This window comes from Rhinoderma darwinii, chromosome 1 (assembly GCF_050947455.1).
Source record: "Rhinoderma darwinii isolate aRhiDar2 chromosome 1, aRhiDar2.hap1, whole genome shotgun sequence".
Classification (NCBI taxonomy): Eukaryota; Metazoa; Chordata; class Amphibia; order Anura; family Rhinodermatidae; genus Rhinoderma; species Rhinoderma darwinii.
In genome coordinates, this window is record NC_134687.1 from 662,562,754 (window position 1) to 662,580,606 (window position 17,853).

At 45.5% G+C, this 17,853-nt stretch overlaps 1 protein-coding gene across 1 annotated transcript in view; it reads left to right on the forward strand.

The window, feature by feature from the left end:
• The first annotated feature begins 2,264 nt into the window (after positions 1–2,264).
• Positions 2,265–17,853, forward strand: part of LOC142709220 (receptor-type tyrosine-protein phosphatase alpha-like) — a 130,660-nt gene continuing 115,071 nt past the window's right edge. The window contains exons 1-2 of the mRNA XM_075848450.1: positions 2,265–2,505; positions 16,696–16,875. Coding sequence (XP_075704565.1) covers positions 2,265–2,505; positions 16,696–16,875 — 421 coding nt within the window. The remainder of the gene's footprint in view (positions 2,506–16,695; positions 16,876–17,853) is intronic.

Consider the following 17,853-nt stretch of genomic DNA (forward strand, 5'->3'; position numbering starts at 1 on the left):
CAATTATATTTGTGCACAACACTCCTCTTCTGGAGCCAGACAATATAATTAGAATTAGTAAGATGAAATGTATCTCCTGTCGTCCTCAGTCCAGAATCCTCCCTTTCTGGGGAACATATTCCGGCTTCAGGTGTTATGAATAGAGTCGTCTTCTTTTTAAATGTCTGGTACAAGATTTGAACCCCCACATCTGAGATCTGCATCCTGGGATAAGTAAATGTAGTTGTGTAAAAATGACTAAATGTTTAAGAGATCAGCCCTTTCCTAGAGTGTCCGCCTCCAAATAAGACCACCTAGTATCTATATCCCCTTCTAACTAATATCTGATTTTTCTCCCGAATGGCAGCCTTGTAGTATGTCCATAAATCCGGTACTCCCGTGCCTTCCTTATTCCCGTAGTAACTAGATCCTCTCTTAACCAACATCTACCAAGGCAAATAAATGTAAAGCATCAGAAGAAGCCTAGACACTCATGACAAGAACATCGTTTTTTTTGTCTCTATACAATTCACCATTCAGACCACACATGGAATATTGGGTACAATTTTGGGCACCTGTGTATCAGATGGACATGGCTGAATAAGAACGGCTGCAGATCCACATCATGTTTTTTTTTTCTTCTTCTTCTGGATCAACACTTTAGAATTATAGGTTGGACTTGATGGACCGAGTCTTTTCTCAACCTTATTGACATTGTATTTATTATCACTTGGGGTATATAGGGCACCATAATATGGTCTGCACTATCATGAGGGGGGGGATAAAAATTGCTCCTCATGATTTGTCAGACACTTTAACCTTAGTGTTACTTTTCTTCCACCTTTTGCTGAGTATTTTACCTGCTTTATCTCCTGTATAATGGACTTCCCTTCTAGTTATATGTAGCTGGTCCCCGTACTTATCAGAATATAAGTGCAGATCTGAGACCTTCTGAAGTTCTATGAGGGGTTTGGGGTTTTAATCTCTTGTTGTTAAGAGATGAAAGAAGTTCTAGAGTTTTATTCTGTTTCTGGATAGACATTTTTCTACCATATTGCAGATAGTGCCCCCCTTTATCGGCAAACCACAGCCGATATGGAAACCCCTCCCAATATCATTGATTTCAGAAGATTCCCTCATTCTTTTGCCTAAGTCTCCCAGAAACGTCTTATTTTGCAAAATCGGAATTCTCATTCGCCGTTGTTTCCCTTGCTGGGGAATTCTGGTCAGATCGAGACATAAAATATTAGTACATGTTGAGACCATGTTTGCTTGAGAATTTCTGCTCTGAGAAAGGAGCCTATAAGAAAAAAAAATGATCCTAGAATAATTATGTCTAACAGAGAAATGAATAGAGGGCAGGATCCAAATCAATTTTATTTTTGGCCTTTTACAAGACCTCCATTAGGGTACTATCCCTTTTTTGGCAGAACAAGGTCCTATGAAGGTCATCAGACAAATATAAGGAATAATCAGTGATAACAAATGACAACATACAATTAATTAGTACAGGGTTCAACAATGTAGCAGAGTAAAGAACTTGGTAAAACATAAATAAAAATGGCGGAGCTAATTCTGCGGCACTGAAGCTGCAACCAGGATAGCCCCCCCTGCAATCCAGCATAGGCAGGACGGACACCGCAGTGTAGGATCTGGAACAGTATAGCCAAGTTTCTAACAGGAACAACTGAGCCAAGTCCCCAGCATGGAAACCAACATAAAGGAGATCAGCCAGGCCATCCAGGGTTTGTCAGCAGGCACACAGTAGAGCGGAATTGCAGTAGAAAATCCAAAGTGGAGTCTGCAGCAAAAACAACTGAGCTGCATTTACCAAATTCCAATTGCAAACTTTACATCTTGTGACCACACATGTCTCTGAGGGACAAGGGACATCAGCCCCCCCTTCCCCTCCCCCATCACACAAATGAACTGGATTATTAATGACAATGTTGGTAATAACTGCAGCAGTAGAATCTATGTAGTCACAATGTAATAAAGGGTAAATCTCACTCCAGTTCACTGATGTCTATTATGTGCCAGGGAGAACTATGGGGGGACACACAGACATCCAAAATACAATAATGCAAAATAATAAAAAAAAACAAATCTAAATCTTCAAAGACTGTTCAGAAACCTCATAAACTGGTTCCTAATACTTGTATAAGAATGTATTCTGTCCAACGCTGGACACGTCCCTGACATCCGGATCTACTGGTCCTCACCCGGAGTCACCCTGCAGAGGACAGTCCAGTGTCTGACCATCCATGGTGTAGAGGAGATCCTACATGGACCATCATCAGACGCATCATCATCTTCAGTCCAGTCATGAGATTTCTTATTTTACAGGTCAGTGTGTGCGTCCAGCTGGTGAGGGGATGGTCTCTGCAGAGAAGGAGTTTTATGATAAGGATCAATATCTAGATGTGAGATGTATGGATGGATATCGTCTGTCATCATCATATGCCTGGATTCAATGTATGAACCCCCGGACAGATACTGAGTGGAGTTCTACCCCGCACTGTATCGGTGAGTAGTTGTAAGATATTGCTGCAGGAATATTACTCTGAGGGTGCATCCACATGAGATGTTCTGGTCCCTGTGCCCCCTATAATAATAATGTCCACTCCTTACCCCCTATAACAGCCCAAGCGGCTCAGTGCCCACCATTCATGCCAGACAGACATTGAACCGTTGGCACTTGTCTGTTTTTGCTCCTGTGCTGCCGGATCCGGACCACGTCCTTTATTCTCTACAATCTAATCTGCTGTGTATAACTCGGGGTCTGAGCGATGACTCCATTATATAGAGGAGGGGGTCACAGGGGAGAAGATTGTAGAAACCTCTCTCCGATCCTCCATTATTCTCATATGGTGACATGATACAGATATGGTCTGACCGGTAGATACCGGGGGCTGTTACTATGTGCCGGTCGTGGGGTCAGATCTGTAGAATTGTATTTATATCTATGACTTTTATTACACAGCACAATGTAAGAAACCAGAATACACCAATAAATACAGGATATCTGGAGAGAAGTCTTATTATGATGTGGGAGAAGCGGTAAACGTGCGGTGTATAACGGGATACCGCCCAATACATGAGAGGATTACATGTGTGACCCCACAGAAGAAGAAAGTGTGGGATAATCCTCCGCAGTGTGAGGGTGAGTAGTCCTTACATATCATATCATCACTGCTATATATCCTGACTGTAATACATAGAACTGGACACAAGTCCTGACTGCTCCAGACCCTGCAGGGAGAGGAGAATGTAGTGCCACATGAGAGGATTACATGTGTGACCACAGACTAAGGATGAGTGGGATAATCCTCCGCAGTGTGAGGGTGAGTAGTCCTTACATATCATATCATCACTACTATATATCCTGACTGTAATACATAGAACTGGACACAAGTCCTGACTGCTCCAGACCCCGCAGGGAGAGGAGAATGTAGTGCCACATGAGAGGATTACATGTGTGACTACAGACTAAGGATGAGTGGGATAATCCTCCGCAGTGTGAGGGTGAGTAGTCCTTACATATAATATCATCACTGCTATATATCCTGCCTGTAATACATAGAACTGGACACAAGTCCTGACTGCTCCAGACCCTGCAGGGAGAGGAGAATGTAGTGCCACATGAGAGGATTACATGTGTGACCACAGACTAAGGATGAGTGGGATAATCCTCCGCAGTGTGAGGGTGAGTAGTCCTTACATATCATATCATCACTACTATATATCCTGACTGTAATACATAGAACTGGACACAAGTCCTGACTGCTCCAGACCCTGCAGGGAGAGGAGAATGTAGTGCCACATGAGAGGATTACATGTGTGACCACAGACTAAGGATGAGTGGGATAATCCTCCGCAGTGTGAGGGTGAGTAGTCCTTACATATCATATCATCACTACTATATATCCTGACTGTAATACATAGAACTGGACACAAGTCCTGACTGCTCCAGACCCTGCAGGGAGAGGAGAATGTAGTGCCACATGAGAGGATTACATGTGTGACTACAGACTAAGGATGAGTGGGATAATCCTCCGCAGTGTGAGGGTGAGTAGTCCTTACATATCATATCATCACTGCTATATATCCTGACTGTAATACATAGAACTGGGCACAAGTCCTGACTGCTCCAGACCCTGCAGGGAGAGGAGAATGTAGTGCCACATGAGAGGATTACATGTGTGACCACAGACTAAGGATGAGTGGGATAATCCTCCGCAGTGTGAGGGTGAGTAGTCCTTACATATAATATCATCACTACTATATATCCTGACTGTAATACATAGAACTGGACACAAGTCCTGACTGCTCCAGACCCTGCAGGGAGAGGAGAATGTAGTGCTACATGAGAGGATTACATGTGTGACCCCACAGAAGAAGAAAGTGTGGGACAATCCTCCGCAGTGTGAGGGTGAGTAGTCCTTACATATAATATCATCACTGCTATATATCCTGACTGTAATACATAGAACTGGACACAAGTCCTGACTGCTCCAGACCCCGCAGGGAGAGGAGAATGTAGTGCCACATGAGAGGATTACATGTGTGACCACAGACTAAGGATGAGTGGGATAATCCTCCGCAGTGTGAGGGTGAGTAGTCCTTACATATCATATCATCACTGCTATATATCCTGACTGTAATACATAGAACTGGACACAAGTCCTGACTGCTCCAGACCCTGCAGGGAGAGGAGAATGTAGTGCCACATGAGAGGATTACATGTGTGACCACAGACTAAGGATGAGTGGGATAATCCTCCGCAGTGTGAGGGTGAGTAGTCCTTACATATAATATCATCACTGCTATATATCCTGACTGTAATACATAGAACTGGACACAAGTCCTGACTGCTCCAGACCCCGCAGGGAGAGGAGAATGTAGTGCCACATGAGAGGATTACATGTGTGACCACAGACTAAGGATGAGTGGGATAATCCTCCGCAGTGTGAGGGTGAGTAGTCCTTACATATAATATCATCACTGCTATATATCCTGACTGTAATACATAGAACTGGCCACAAGTCCTGACTGCTCCAGACCCTGCAGGGAGAGGAGAATGTAGTGCCACATGAGAGGATTACATGTGTGACCACAGACTAAGGATGAGTGGGATAATCCTCCGCAGTGTGAGGGTGAGTAGTCCTTACATATAATATCATCACTGCTATATATCCTGACTGTAATACATAGAACTGGACACAAGTCCTGACTACTCCAGACCCTGCAGGGAGAGGAGAATGTAGTGCCACATGAGAGGATTACATGTGTGACCACAGACTAAGGATGAGTGTGATAATCCTCCGCAGTGTGAGGGTGAGTAGTCCTTACATATAATATCATCACTGCTATATATCCTGACTGTAATACATAGAACTGGACACAAGTCCTGACTACTCCAGACCCTGCAGGGAGAGGAGAATGTAGTGCCACAGGAGAGGATTACATGTGTGACTACAGACTAAGGATGAGTGGGATAATCCTCCGCAGTGTGAGGGTGAGTAGTCCTGACATATAATATCATCACTGCTATATATCCTGACTGTAATACATAGAACTGGACACAAGTCCTGACTGCTCCAGACCCCGCAGGGAGAGGAGAATGTAGTGCCACATGAGAGGATTACATGTGTGACCACAGACTAAGGATGAGTGGGATAATCCTCCGCAGTGTGAGGGTGAGTAGTCCTTACATATAATATCATCACTGCTATATATCCTGACTGTAATACATAGAACTGGACACAAGTCCTGACTGCTCCAGACCCCGCAGGGAGAGGAGAATGTAGTGCCACATGAGAGGATTACATGTGTGACTACAGACTAAGGATGAGTGGGATAATCCTCCGCAGTGTGAGGGTGAGTAGTCCTTACATATCATATCATCACTGCTATATATCCTGACTGTAATACATAGAACTGGGCACAAGTCCTGACTGCTCCAGACCCTGCAGGGAGAGGAGAATGTAGTGCCACATGAGAGGATTACATGTGTGACCACAGACTAAGGATGAGTGGGATAATCCTCCGCAGTGTGAGGGTGAGTAGTCCTTACATATAATATCATCACTGCTATATATCCTGACTGTAATACATAGAACTGGACACAAGTCCTGACTGCTCCAGACCCCGCAGGGAGAGGAGAATGTAGTGCCACATGAGAGGATTACATGTGTGACCACAGACTAAGGATGAGTGGGATAATCCTCCGCAGTGTGAGGGTGAGTAGTCCTTACATATAATATCATCACTGCTATATATCCTGACTGTAATACATAGAACTGGACACAAGTCCTGACTGCTCCAGACCCCGCAGGGAGAGGAGAATGTAGTGCCACAGGAGAGGATTACATGTGTGACTACAGACTAAGGATGAGTGGGATAATCCTCCGCAGTGTGAGGGTGAGTAGTCCTTACATATCATATCATCACTGCTATATATCCTGACTGTAATACATAGAACTGGACACAAGTCCTGACTGCTCCAGACCCTGCAGGGAGAGGAGAATGTAGTGCCACATGAGAGGATTACATGTGTGACCACAGACTAAGGATGAGTGGGATAATCCTCCGCAGTGTGAGGGTGAGTAGTCCTTACATATAATATCATCACTACTATATATCCTGACTGTAATACATAGAACTGGACACAAGTCCTGACTGCTCCAGACCCTGCAGGGAGAGGAGAATGTAGTGCTACATGAGAGGATTACATGTGTGACCCCACAGAAGAAGAAAGTGTGGGACAATCCTCCGCAGTGTGAGGGTGAGTAGTCCTTACATATAATATCATCACTGCTATATATCCTGACTGTAATACATAGAACTGGACACAAGTCCTGACTGCTCCAGACCCCGCAGGGAGAGGAGAATGTAGTGCCACATGAGAGGATTACATGTGTGACCACAGACTAAGGATGAGTGGGATAATCCTCCGCAGTGTGAGGGTGAGTAGTCCTTACATATAATATCATCACTGCTATATATCCTGACTGTAATACATAGAACTGGACACAAGTCCTGACTGCTCCAGACCCTGCAGGGAGAGGAGAATGTAGTGCCACATGAGAGGATTACATGTGTGACCACAGACTAAGGATGAGTGGGATAATCCTCCGCAGTGTGAGGGTGAGTAGTCCTTACATATCATATCATCACTGCTATATATCCTGACTGTAATACATAGAACTGGACACAAGTCCTGACTGCTCCAGACCCTGCAGGGAGAGGAGAATGTAGTGCCACATGAGAGGATTACATGTGTGACCACAGACTAAGGATGAGTGGGATAATCCTCCGCAGTGTGAGGGTGAGTAGTCCTTACATATCATATCATCACTGCTATATATCCTGACTGTAATACATAGAACTGGCCACAAGTCCTGACTGCTCCAGACCCTGCAGGGAGAGGAGAATGTAGTGCCACATGAGAGGATTACATGTGTGACCACAGACTAAGGATGAGTGGGATAATCCTCCGCAGTGTGAGGGTGAGTAGTCCTTACATATAATATCATCACTGCTATATATCCTGACTGTAATACATAGAACTGGACACAAGTCCTGACTGCTCCAGACCCCGCAGGGAGAGGAGAATGTAGTGCCACATGAGAGGATTACATGTGTGACCACAGACTAAGGATGAGTGGGATAATCCTCCGCAGTGTGAGGGTGAGTAGTCCTTACATATAATATCATCACTGCTATATATCCTGACTGTAATACATAGAACTGGACACAAGTCCTGACTGCTCCAGACCCCGCAGGGAGAGGAGAATGTAGTGCCACATGAGAGGATTACATGTGTGACCACAGACTAAGGATGAGTGGGATAATCCTCCGCAGTGTGAGGGTGAGTAGTCCTTACATATAATATCATCACTGCTATATATCCTGACTGTAATACATAGAACTGGACACAAGTCCTGACTGCTCCAGACCCTGCAGGGAGAGGAGAATGTAGTGCCACATGAGAGGATTACATGTGTGACCACAGACTAAGGATGAGTGGGATAATCCTCCGCAGTGTGAGGGTGAGTAGTCCTTACATATAATATCATCACTGCTATATATCCTGACTGTAATACATAGAACTGGCCACAAGTCCTGACTACTCCAGACCCTGCAGGGAGAGGAGAATGTAGTGCCACATGAGAGGATTACATGTGTGACTACAGACTAAGGATGAGTGGGACAATCCTCCGCAGTGTGAGGGTGAGTAGTCCTTACATATAATATCATCACTGCTATATATCCTGACTGTAATACATAGAACTGGACACAAGTCCTGACTGCTCCAGACCCCGCAGGGAGAGGAGAATGTAGTGCCACATGAGAGGATTACATGTGTGACCACAGACTAAGGATGAGTGGGATAATCCTCCGCAGTGTGAGGGTGAGTAGTCCTTACATATAATATCATCACTGCTATATATCCTGACTGTAATACATAGAACTGGACACAAGTCCTGACTGCTCCAGACCCCGCAGGGAGAGGAGAATGTAGTGCCACATGAGAGGATTACATGTGTGACCACAGACTAAGGATGAGTGGGATAATCCTCCGCAGTGTGAGGGTGAGTAGTCCTTACATATAATATCATCACTGCTATATATCCTGACTGTAATACATAGAACTGGACACAAGTCCTGACTGCTCCAGACCCTGCAGGGAGAGGAGAATGTAGTGCCACATGAGAGGATTACATGTGTGACCACAGACTAAGGATGAGTGGGATAATCCTCCGCAGTGTGAGGGAGAGTAGTCCTTACATATCATATCATCACTGCTATATATCCTGACTGTAATACATAGAACTGGACACAAGTCCTGACTGCTCCAGACCCTGCAGGGAGAGGAGAATGTAGTGCCACATGAGAGGATTACATGTGTGACCACAGACTAAGGATGAGTGGGATAATCCTCCGCAGTGTGAGGGTGAGTAGTCCTTACATATAATATCATCACTGCTATATATCCTGACTGTAATACATAGAACTGGCCACAAGTCCTGACTGCTCCAGACCCCGCAGGGAGAGGAGAATGTAGTGCCACATGAGAGGATTACATGTGTGACTACAGACTAAGGATGAGTGGGATAATCCTCCGCAGTGTGAGGGTGAGTAGTCCTTACATATAATATCATCACTGCTATATATCCTGACTGTAATACATAGAACTGGACACAAGTCCTGACTGCTCCAGACCCTGCAGGGAGAGGAGAATGTAGTGCCACAGGAGAGGATTACATGTGTGACCACAGACTAAGGATGAGTGGGATAATCCTCCGCAGTGTGAGGGTGAGTAGTCCTGACATATAATATCATCACTGCTATATATCCTGACTGTAATACATAGAACTGGACACAAGTCCTGACTGCTCCAGACCCTGCAGGGAGAGGAGAATGTAGTGCCACATGAGAGGATTACATGTGTGACCACAGACTAAGGATGAGTGGGATAATCCTCCGCAGTGTGAGGGTGAGTAGTCCTTACATATAATATCACTGCTATATATCCTGACTGTAATACATAGAACTGGCCACAAGTCCTGACTGCTCCAGACCCCGCAGGGAGAGGAGAATGTAGTGCCACATGAGAGGATTACATGTGTGACCACAGACTAAGGATGAGTGGGATAATCCTCCGCAGTGTGAGGGTGAGTAGTCCTTACATATAATATCATCACTGCTATATATCCTGACTGTAATACATAGAACTGGACACAAGTCCTGACTGCTCCAGACCCTGCAGGGAGAGGAGAATGTAGTGCCACATGAGAGGATTACATGTGTGACTACAGACTAAGGATGAGTGGGACAATCCTCCGCAGTGTGAGGGTGAGTAGTCCTGACATATAATATCATCACTGCTATATATCCTGACTGTAATACATAGAACTGGACACAAGTCCTGACTGCTCCAGACCCTGCAGGGAGAGGAGAATGTAGTGCCACATGAGAGGATTACATGTGTGACCACAGACTAAGGATGAGTGGGATAATCCTCCGCAGTGTGAGGGTGAGTAGTCCTTACATATAATATCATCACTGCTATATATCCTGACTGTAATACATAGAACTGGACACAAGTCCTGACTGCTCCAGACCCCGCAGGGAGAGGAGAATGTAGTGCCACATGAGAGGATTACATGTGTGACCACAGACTAAGGATGAGTGGGATAATCCTCCGCAGTGTGAGGGAGAGTAGTCCTTACATATCATATCATCACTGCTATATATCCTGACTGTAATACATAGAACTGGACACAAGTCCTGACTGCTCCAGACCCTGCAGGGAGAGGAGAATGTAGTGCCACATGAGAGGATTACATGTGTGACTACAGACTAAGGATGAGTGGGATAATCCTCCGCAGTGTGAGGGTGAGTAGTCCTTACATATAATATCATCACTGCTATATATCCTGACTGTAATACATAGAACTGGACACAAGTCCTGACTGCTCCAGACCCCGCAGGGAGAGGAGAATGTAGTGCCACATGAGAGGATTACATGTGTGACCACAGACTAAGGATGAGTGGGATAATCCTCCGCAGTGTGAGGGTGAGTAGTCCTTACATATAATATCATCACTGCTATATATCCTGACTGTAATACATAGAACTGGACACAAGTCCTGACTGCTCCAGACCCTGCAGGGAGAGGAGAATGTAGTGCCACATGAGAGGATTACATGTGTGACCACAGACTAAGGATGAGTGGGATAATCCTCCGCAGTGTGAGGGTGAGTAGTCCTTACATATAATATCATCACTGCTATATATCCTGACTGTAATACATAGAACTGGACACAAGTCCTGACTGCTCCAGACCCTGCAGGGAGAGGAGAATGTAGTGCCACATGAGAGGATTACATGTGTGACTACAGACTAAGGATGAGTGGGATAATCCTCCGCAGTGTGAGGGTGAGTAGTCCTTACATATCATATCATCACTGCTATATATCCTGACTGTAATACATAGAACTGGACACAAGTCCTGACTGCTCCAGACCCCGCAGGGAGAGGAGAATGTAGTGCCACATGAGAGGATTACATGTGTGACCACAGACTAAGGATGAGTGGGATAATCCTCCGCAGTGTGAGGGTGAGTAGTCCTTACATATAATATCATCACTGCTATATATCCTGACTGTAATACATAGAACTGGACACAAGTCCTGACTGCTCCAGACCCTGCAGGGAGAGGAGAATGTAGTGCCACATGAGAGGATTACATGTGTGACCACAGACTAAGGATGAGTGGGATAATCCTCCGCAGTGTGAGGGTGAGTAGTCCTTACATATAATATCATCACTGCTATATATCCTGACTGTAATACATAGAACTGGACACAAGTCCTGACTGCTCCAGACCCTGCAGGGAGAGGAGAATGTAGTGCTACATGAGAGGATTACATGTGTGACCACAGACTAAGGATGAGTGGGATAATCCTCCGCAGTGTGAGGGTGAGTAGTCCTTACATATAATATCATCACTGCTATATATCCTGACTGTAATACATAGAACTGGACACAAGTCCTGACTGCTCCAGACCCCGCAGGGAGAGGAGAATGTAGTGCCACATGAGAGGATTACATGTGTGACCACAGACTAAGGATGAGTGTGATAATCCTCCGCAGTGTGAGGGTGAGTAGTCCTTACATATAATATCATCACTGCTATATATCCTGACTGTAATACATAGAACTGGACACAAGTCCTGACTGCTCCAGACCCCGCAGGGAGAGGAGAATGTAGTGCCACATGAGAGGATTACATGTGTGACCACAGACTAAGGATGAGTGGGATAATCCTCCGCAGTGTGAGGGTGAGTAGTCCTTACATATCATATCATCACTGCTATATATCCTGACTGTAATACATAGAACTGGACACAAGTCCTGACTGCTCCAGACCCTGCAGGGAGAGGAGAATGTAGTGCCACATGAGAGGATTACATGTGTGACCACAGACTAAGGATGAGTGGGATAATCCTCCGCAGTGTGAGGGTGAGTAGTCCTTACATATAATATCATCACTGCTATATATCCTGACTGTAATACATAGAACTGGACACAAGTCCTGACTGCTCCAGACCCCGCAGGGAGAGGAGAATGTAGTGCCACATGAGAGGATTACATGTGTGACCCCACAGAAGAAGAAAGTGTGGGACAATCCTCCGCAGTGTGAGGGTGAGTAGTCCTTACATATAATATCATCACTGCTATATATCCTGACTGTAATACATAGAACTGGCCACAAGTCCTGAATGCTCCAGACCCCGCAGGGAGAGGAGAATGTAGTGCCACATGAGAGGATTACATGTGTGACTACAGACTAAGGATGAGTGGGATAATCCTCCGCAGTGTGAGGGTGAGTAGTCCTTACATATAATATCATCACTGCTATATATCCTGACTGTAATACATAGAACTGGACACAAGTCCTGACTGCTCCAGACCCTGCAGGGAGAGGAGAATGTAGTGCCACATGAGAGGATTACATGTGTGACCACAGACTAAGGATGAGTGGGATAATCCTCCGCAGTGTGAGGGTGAGTAGTCCTTACATATAATATCATCACTGCTATATATCCTGACTGTAATACATAGAACTGGCCACAAGTCCTGAATGCTCCAGACCCCGCAGGGAGAGGAGAATGTAGTGCCACATGAGAGGATTACATGTGTGACTACAGACTAAGGATGAGTGGGATAATCCTCCGCAGTGTGAGGGTGAGTAGTCCTTACATATAATATCATCACTGCTATATATCCTGACTGTAATACATAGAACTGGACACAAGTCCTGACTGCTCCAGACCCCGCAGGGAGAGGAGAATGTAGTGCCACATGAGAGGATTACATGTGTGACCACAGACTAAGGATGAGTGGGATAATCCTCCGCAGTGTGAGGGTGAGTAGTCCTTACATATCATATCATCACTGCTATATATCCTGACTGTAATACATAGAACTGGACACAAGTCCTGACTGCTCCAGACCCCGCAGGGAGAGGAGAATGTAGTGCCACATGAGAGGATTACATGTGTGACTACAGACTAAGGATGAGTGGGATAATCCTCCGCAGTGTGAGGGTGAGTAGTCCTTACATATAATATCATCACTGCTATATATCCTGACTGTAATACATAGAACTGGCCACAAGTCCTGACTGCTCCAGACCCTGCAGGGAGAGGAGAATGTAGTGCCACATGAGAGGATTACATGTGTGACCACAGACTAAGGATGAGTGGGATAATCCTCCGCAGTGTGAGGGAGAGTAGTCCTTACATATAATATCATCACTGCTATATATCCTGACTGTAATACATAGAACTGGACACAAGTCCTGACTGCTCCAGACCCCGCAGGGAGAGGAGAATGTAGTGCCACATGAGAGGATTACATGTGTGACCACAGACTAAGGATGAGTGGGATAATCCTCCGCAGTGTGAGGGTGAGTAGTCCTTACATATAATATCATCACTGCTATATATCCTGACTGTAATACATAGAACTGGACACAAGTCCTGACTGCTCCAGACCCCGCAGGGAGAGGAGAATGTAGTGCCACAGGAGAGGATTACATGTGTGACTACAGACTAAGGATGAGTGGGATAATCCTCCGCAGTGTGAGGGTGAGTAGTCCTTACATATCATATCATCACTGCTATATATCCTGACTGTAATACATAGAACTGGACACAAGTCCTGACTGCTCCAGACCCTGCAGGGAGAGGAGAATGTAGTGCCACATGAGAGGATTACATGTGTGACTACAGACTAAGGATGAGTGGGATAATCCTCCGCAGTGTGAGGGTGAGTAGTCCTTACATATAATATCATCACTGCTATATATCCTGACTGTAATACATAGAACTGGCCACAAGTCCTGACTGCTCCAGACCCTGCAGGGAGAGGAGAATGTAGTGCTACATGAGAGGATTACATGTGTGACTACAGACTAAGGATGAGTGGGATAATCCTCCGCAGTGTGAGGGTGAGTAGTCCTTACATATAATATCATCACTGCTATATATCCTGACTGTAATACATAGAACTGGACACAAGTCCTGACTGCTCCAGACCCTGCAGGGAGAGGAGAATGTAGTGCCACATGAGAGGATTACATGTGTGACCACAGACTAAGGATGAGTGGGATAATCCTCCGCAGTGTGAGGGTGAGTAGTCCTGACATATCATATCATCACTGCTATATATCCTGACTGTAATACATAGAACTGGACACAAGTCCTGACTGCTCCAGACCCCGCAGGGAGAGGAGAATGTAGTGCCACAGGAGAGGATTACATGTGTGACTACAGACTAAGGATGAGTGGGATAATCCTCCGCAGTGTGAGGGTGAGTAGTCCTTACATATAATATCATCACTGCTATATATCCTGACTGTAATACATAGAACTGGACACAAGTCCTGACTGCTCCAGACCCCGCAGGGAGAGGAGAATGTAGTGCCACATGAGAGGATTACATGTGTGACTACAGACTAAGGATGAGTGGGATAATCCTCCGCAGTGTGAGGGTGAGTAGTCCTTACATATAATATCATCACTGCTATATATCCTGACTGTAATACATAGAACTGGACACAAGTCCTGACTGCTCCAGACCCTGCAGGGAGAGGAGAATGTAGTGCCACATGAGAGGGTTACATGTGTGACCACAGACTAAGGATGAGTGGGATAATCCTCCGCAGTGTGAGGGTGAGTAGTCCTTACATATAATATCATCACTGCTATATATCCTGACTGTAATACATAGAACTGGACACAAGTCCTGACTGCTCCAGACCCCGCAGGGAGAGGAGAATGTAGTGCTACATGAGAGGATTACATGTGTGACCACAGACTAAGGATGAGTGGGATAATCCTCCGCAGTGTGAGGGTGAGTAGTCCTTACATATAATATCATCACTGCTATATATCCTGACTGTAATACATAGAACTGGGCACAAGTCCTGACTGCTCCAGACCCCGCAGGGAGAGGAGAATGTAGTGCCACATGAGAGGATTACATGTGTGACCACAGACTAAGGATGAGTGGGATAATCCTCCGCAGTGTGAGGGTGAGTAGTCCTTACATATAATATCATCACTGCTATATATCCTGACTGTAATACATAGAACTGGACACAAGTCCTGACTGCTCCAGACCCCGCAGGGAGAGGAGAATGTAGTGCCACATGAGAGGATTACATGTGTGACTACAGACTAAGGATGAGTGGGATAATCCTCCGCAGTGTGAGGGTGAGTAGTCCTTACATATAATATCATCACTGCTATATATCCTGACTGTAATACATAGAACTGGACACAAGTCCTGACTGCTCCAGACCCTGCAGGGAGAGGAGAATGTAGTGCCACATGAGAGGATTACATGTGTGACTACAGACTAAGGATGAGTGGGATAATCCTCCGCAGTGTGAGGGTGAGTAGTCCTTACATATAATATCATCACTGCTATATATCCTGACTGTAATACATAGAACTGGACACAAGTCCTGACTGCTCCAGACCCTGCAGGGAGAGGAGAATGTAGTGCCACATGAGAGGATTACATGTGTGACTACAGACTAAGGATGAGTGGGATAATCCTCCGCAGTGTGAGGGTGAGTAGTCCTTACATATCATATCATCACTACTATATATCCTGACTGTAATACATAGAACTGGACACAAGTCCTGACTGCTCCAGACCCTGCAGGGAGAGGAGAATGTAGTGCCACATGAGAGGATTACATGTGTGACCACAGACTAAGGATGAGTGGGATAATCCTCCGCAGTGTGAGGGTGAGTAGTCCTTACATATAATATCATCACTGCTATATATCCTGACTGTAATACATAGAACTGGCCACAAGTCCTGACTGCTCCAGACCCTGCAGGGAGAGGAGAATGTAGTGCCACATGAGAGGATTACATGTGTGACCACAGACTAAGGATGAGTGGGATAATCCTCCGCAGTGTGAGGGTGAGTAGTCCTTACATATCATATCATCACTGCTATATATCCTGACTGTAATACATAGAACTGGACACAAGTCCTGACTGCTCCAGACCCCGCAGGGAGAGGAGAATGTAGTGCCACATGAGAGGATTACATGTGTGACTACAGACTAAGGATGAGTGGGATAATCCTCCGCAGTGTGAGGGTGAGTAGTCCTTACATATAATATCATCACTGCTATATATCCTGACTGTAATACATAGAACTGGCCACAAGTCCTGACTGCTCCAGACCCTGCAGGGAGAGGAGAATGTAGTGCCACATGAGAGGATTACATGTGTGACTACAGACTAAGGATGAGTGGGATAATCCTCCGCAGTGTGAGGGTGAGTAGTCCTTACATATAATATCATCACTGCTATATATCCTGACTGTAATACATAGAACTGGCCACAAGTCCTGACTGCTCCAGACCCCGCAGGGAGAGGAGAATGTAGTGCCACATGAGAGGATTACATGTGTGACTACAGGTGAACTCATCATTTCTCAGTTTACAGATGGAATAAATGAGAGATAAAGATGTTCTGCAGAGCTGGGTCTCTCAGGTGATATTATCAGGGTGTAGTCCGTGACAGATTCGCTATAAGATAATCGCAGTTTAGATATTGACATGAAATATTCCAGTTCTTGTGATATTTATAATAATTAGCATTTTCCCTGCAGCGCAATGTAAGAAGCCGGATCCTGATAGAAGACACAGCCTTTCTGTAGAGAAGGATTACTATGATGTGAAGGAGAAGGTGACAGTGAAGTGTAATGAGGGATATCGACCACTAGAGACAGTGATTACATGTAGACGATCAGGGACTGCAGCTCGGTGGGACAGGACTCCTCAGTGTAAAGGTGAGTGTTGGGGTTCAGAAAATATTTTGTGTAATTTTTTGCATGTTAGAGATGTGTGTGACTCTACTTGTCCCTCGCAGTCTTGGTTAGTGTTATGTTCATGATATTATGTATGATCGGTGGATACGGCCCGTTCATGTATTCCAACCACTTATTAACATTATAGAGAATCCCTCCCTACGTCACGCTGCGCTCTCAGCAGCACGGACAGGTCGCATAGGAGGTGCAGAATTCAGGTTCCCATCCCAGTTCCCGTAGAATTCTGCCCACTTATTAATTGCAAAATAAATAGTTTTATTAGTAGATAGATCGCACAACTTTTCTTACCAGATCAGAAAATGACCAGGGGATTATAGAGTTCGGATCTTTCTTACCTAATTTCCTCATGACCGTACCAATTCAAATAACATGTCCCCTTTACCTCCCCTCATCATCCCAAATAAAAGCACGGAAATTTAAAGGGGGTAAGTTGCTGATCGGTGGGTGTCCAACAACTGGGACCCCCACCGATCACGAGAACGGGATCCCGTACTCCCCGTTTGAACGGAGTGGCAGGTTGCTCATGCGGACTGCCGCTCCTCCATTCATTATGGGAGCGCAGGAGATAGCCGAGTTCAGTGTTTGGCTATTTACTGCGCTCCCATAGAAAGTGAATGGAGTGGCAGTGCCCATGAGCGACCTGTCGCTCCATTCAAACAGGAGGGGGGTACAGGACCCCCGTTCTCATGTTCGGTGGGGGTCCCAGCTGGTAACTTGTTCTAACCGGAATACTCCTTTAAAGTTGTAATGCTCCAAGAATCCCCCAACCCCCCCAACCCACTACCACAACACCATACTTACAACCGGCAATATCCACTGAAATTCCTCAACCAAGCCCACTACACACCAATCGCCCAACAGAAAAACGCAACCCCCAACAAAAATACAGAGAGGGGGAGGGAAAACTGTTCAAGCGATCCTTCCAGTCAGACTGGCGCT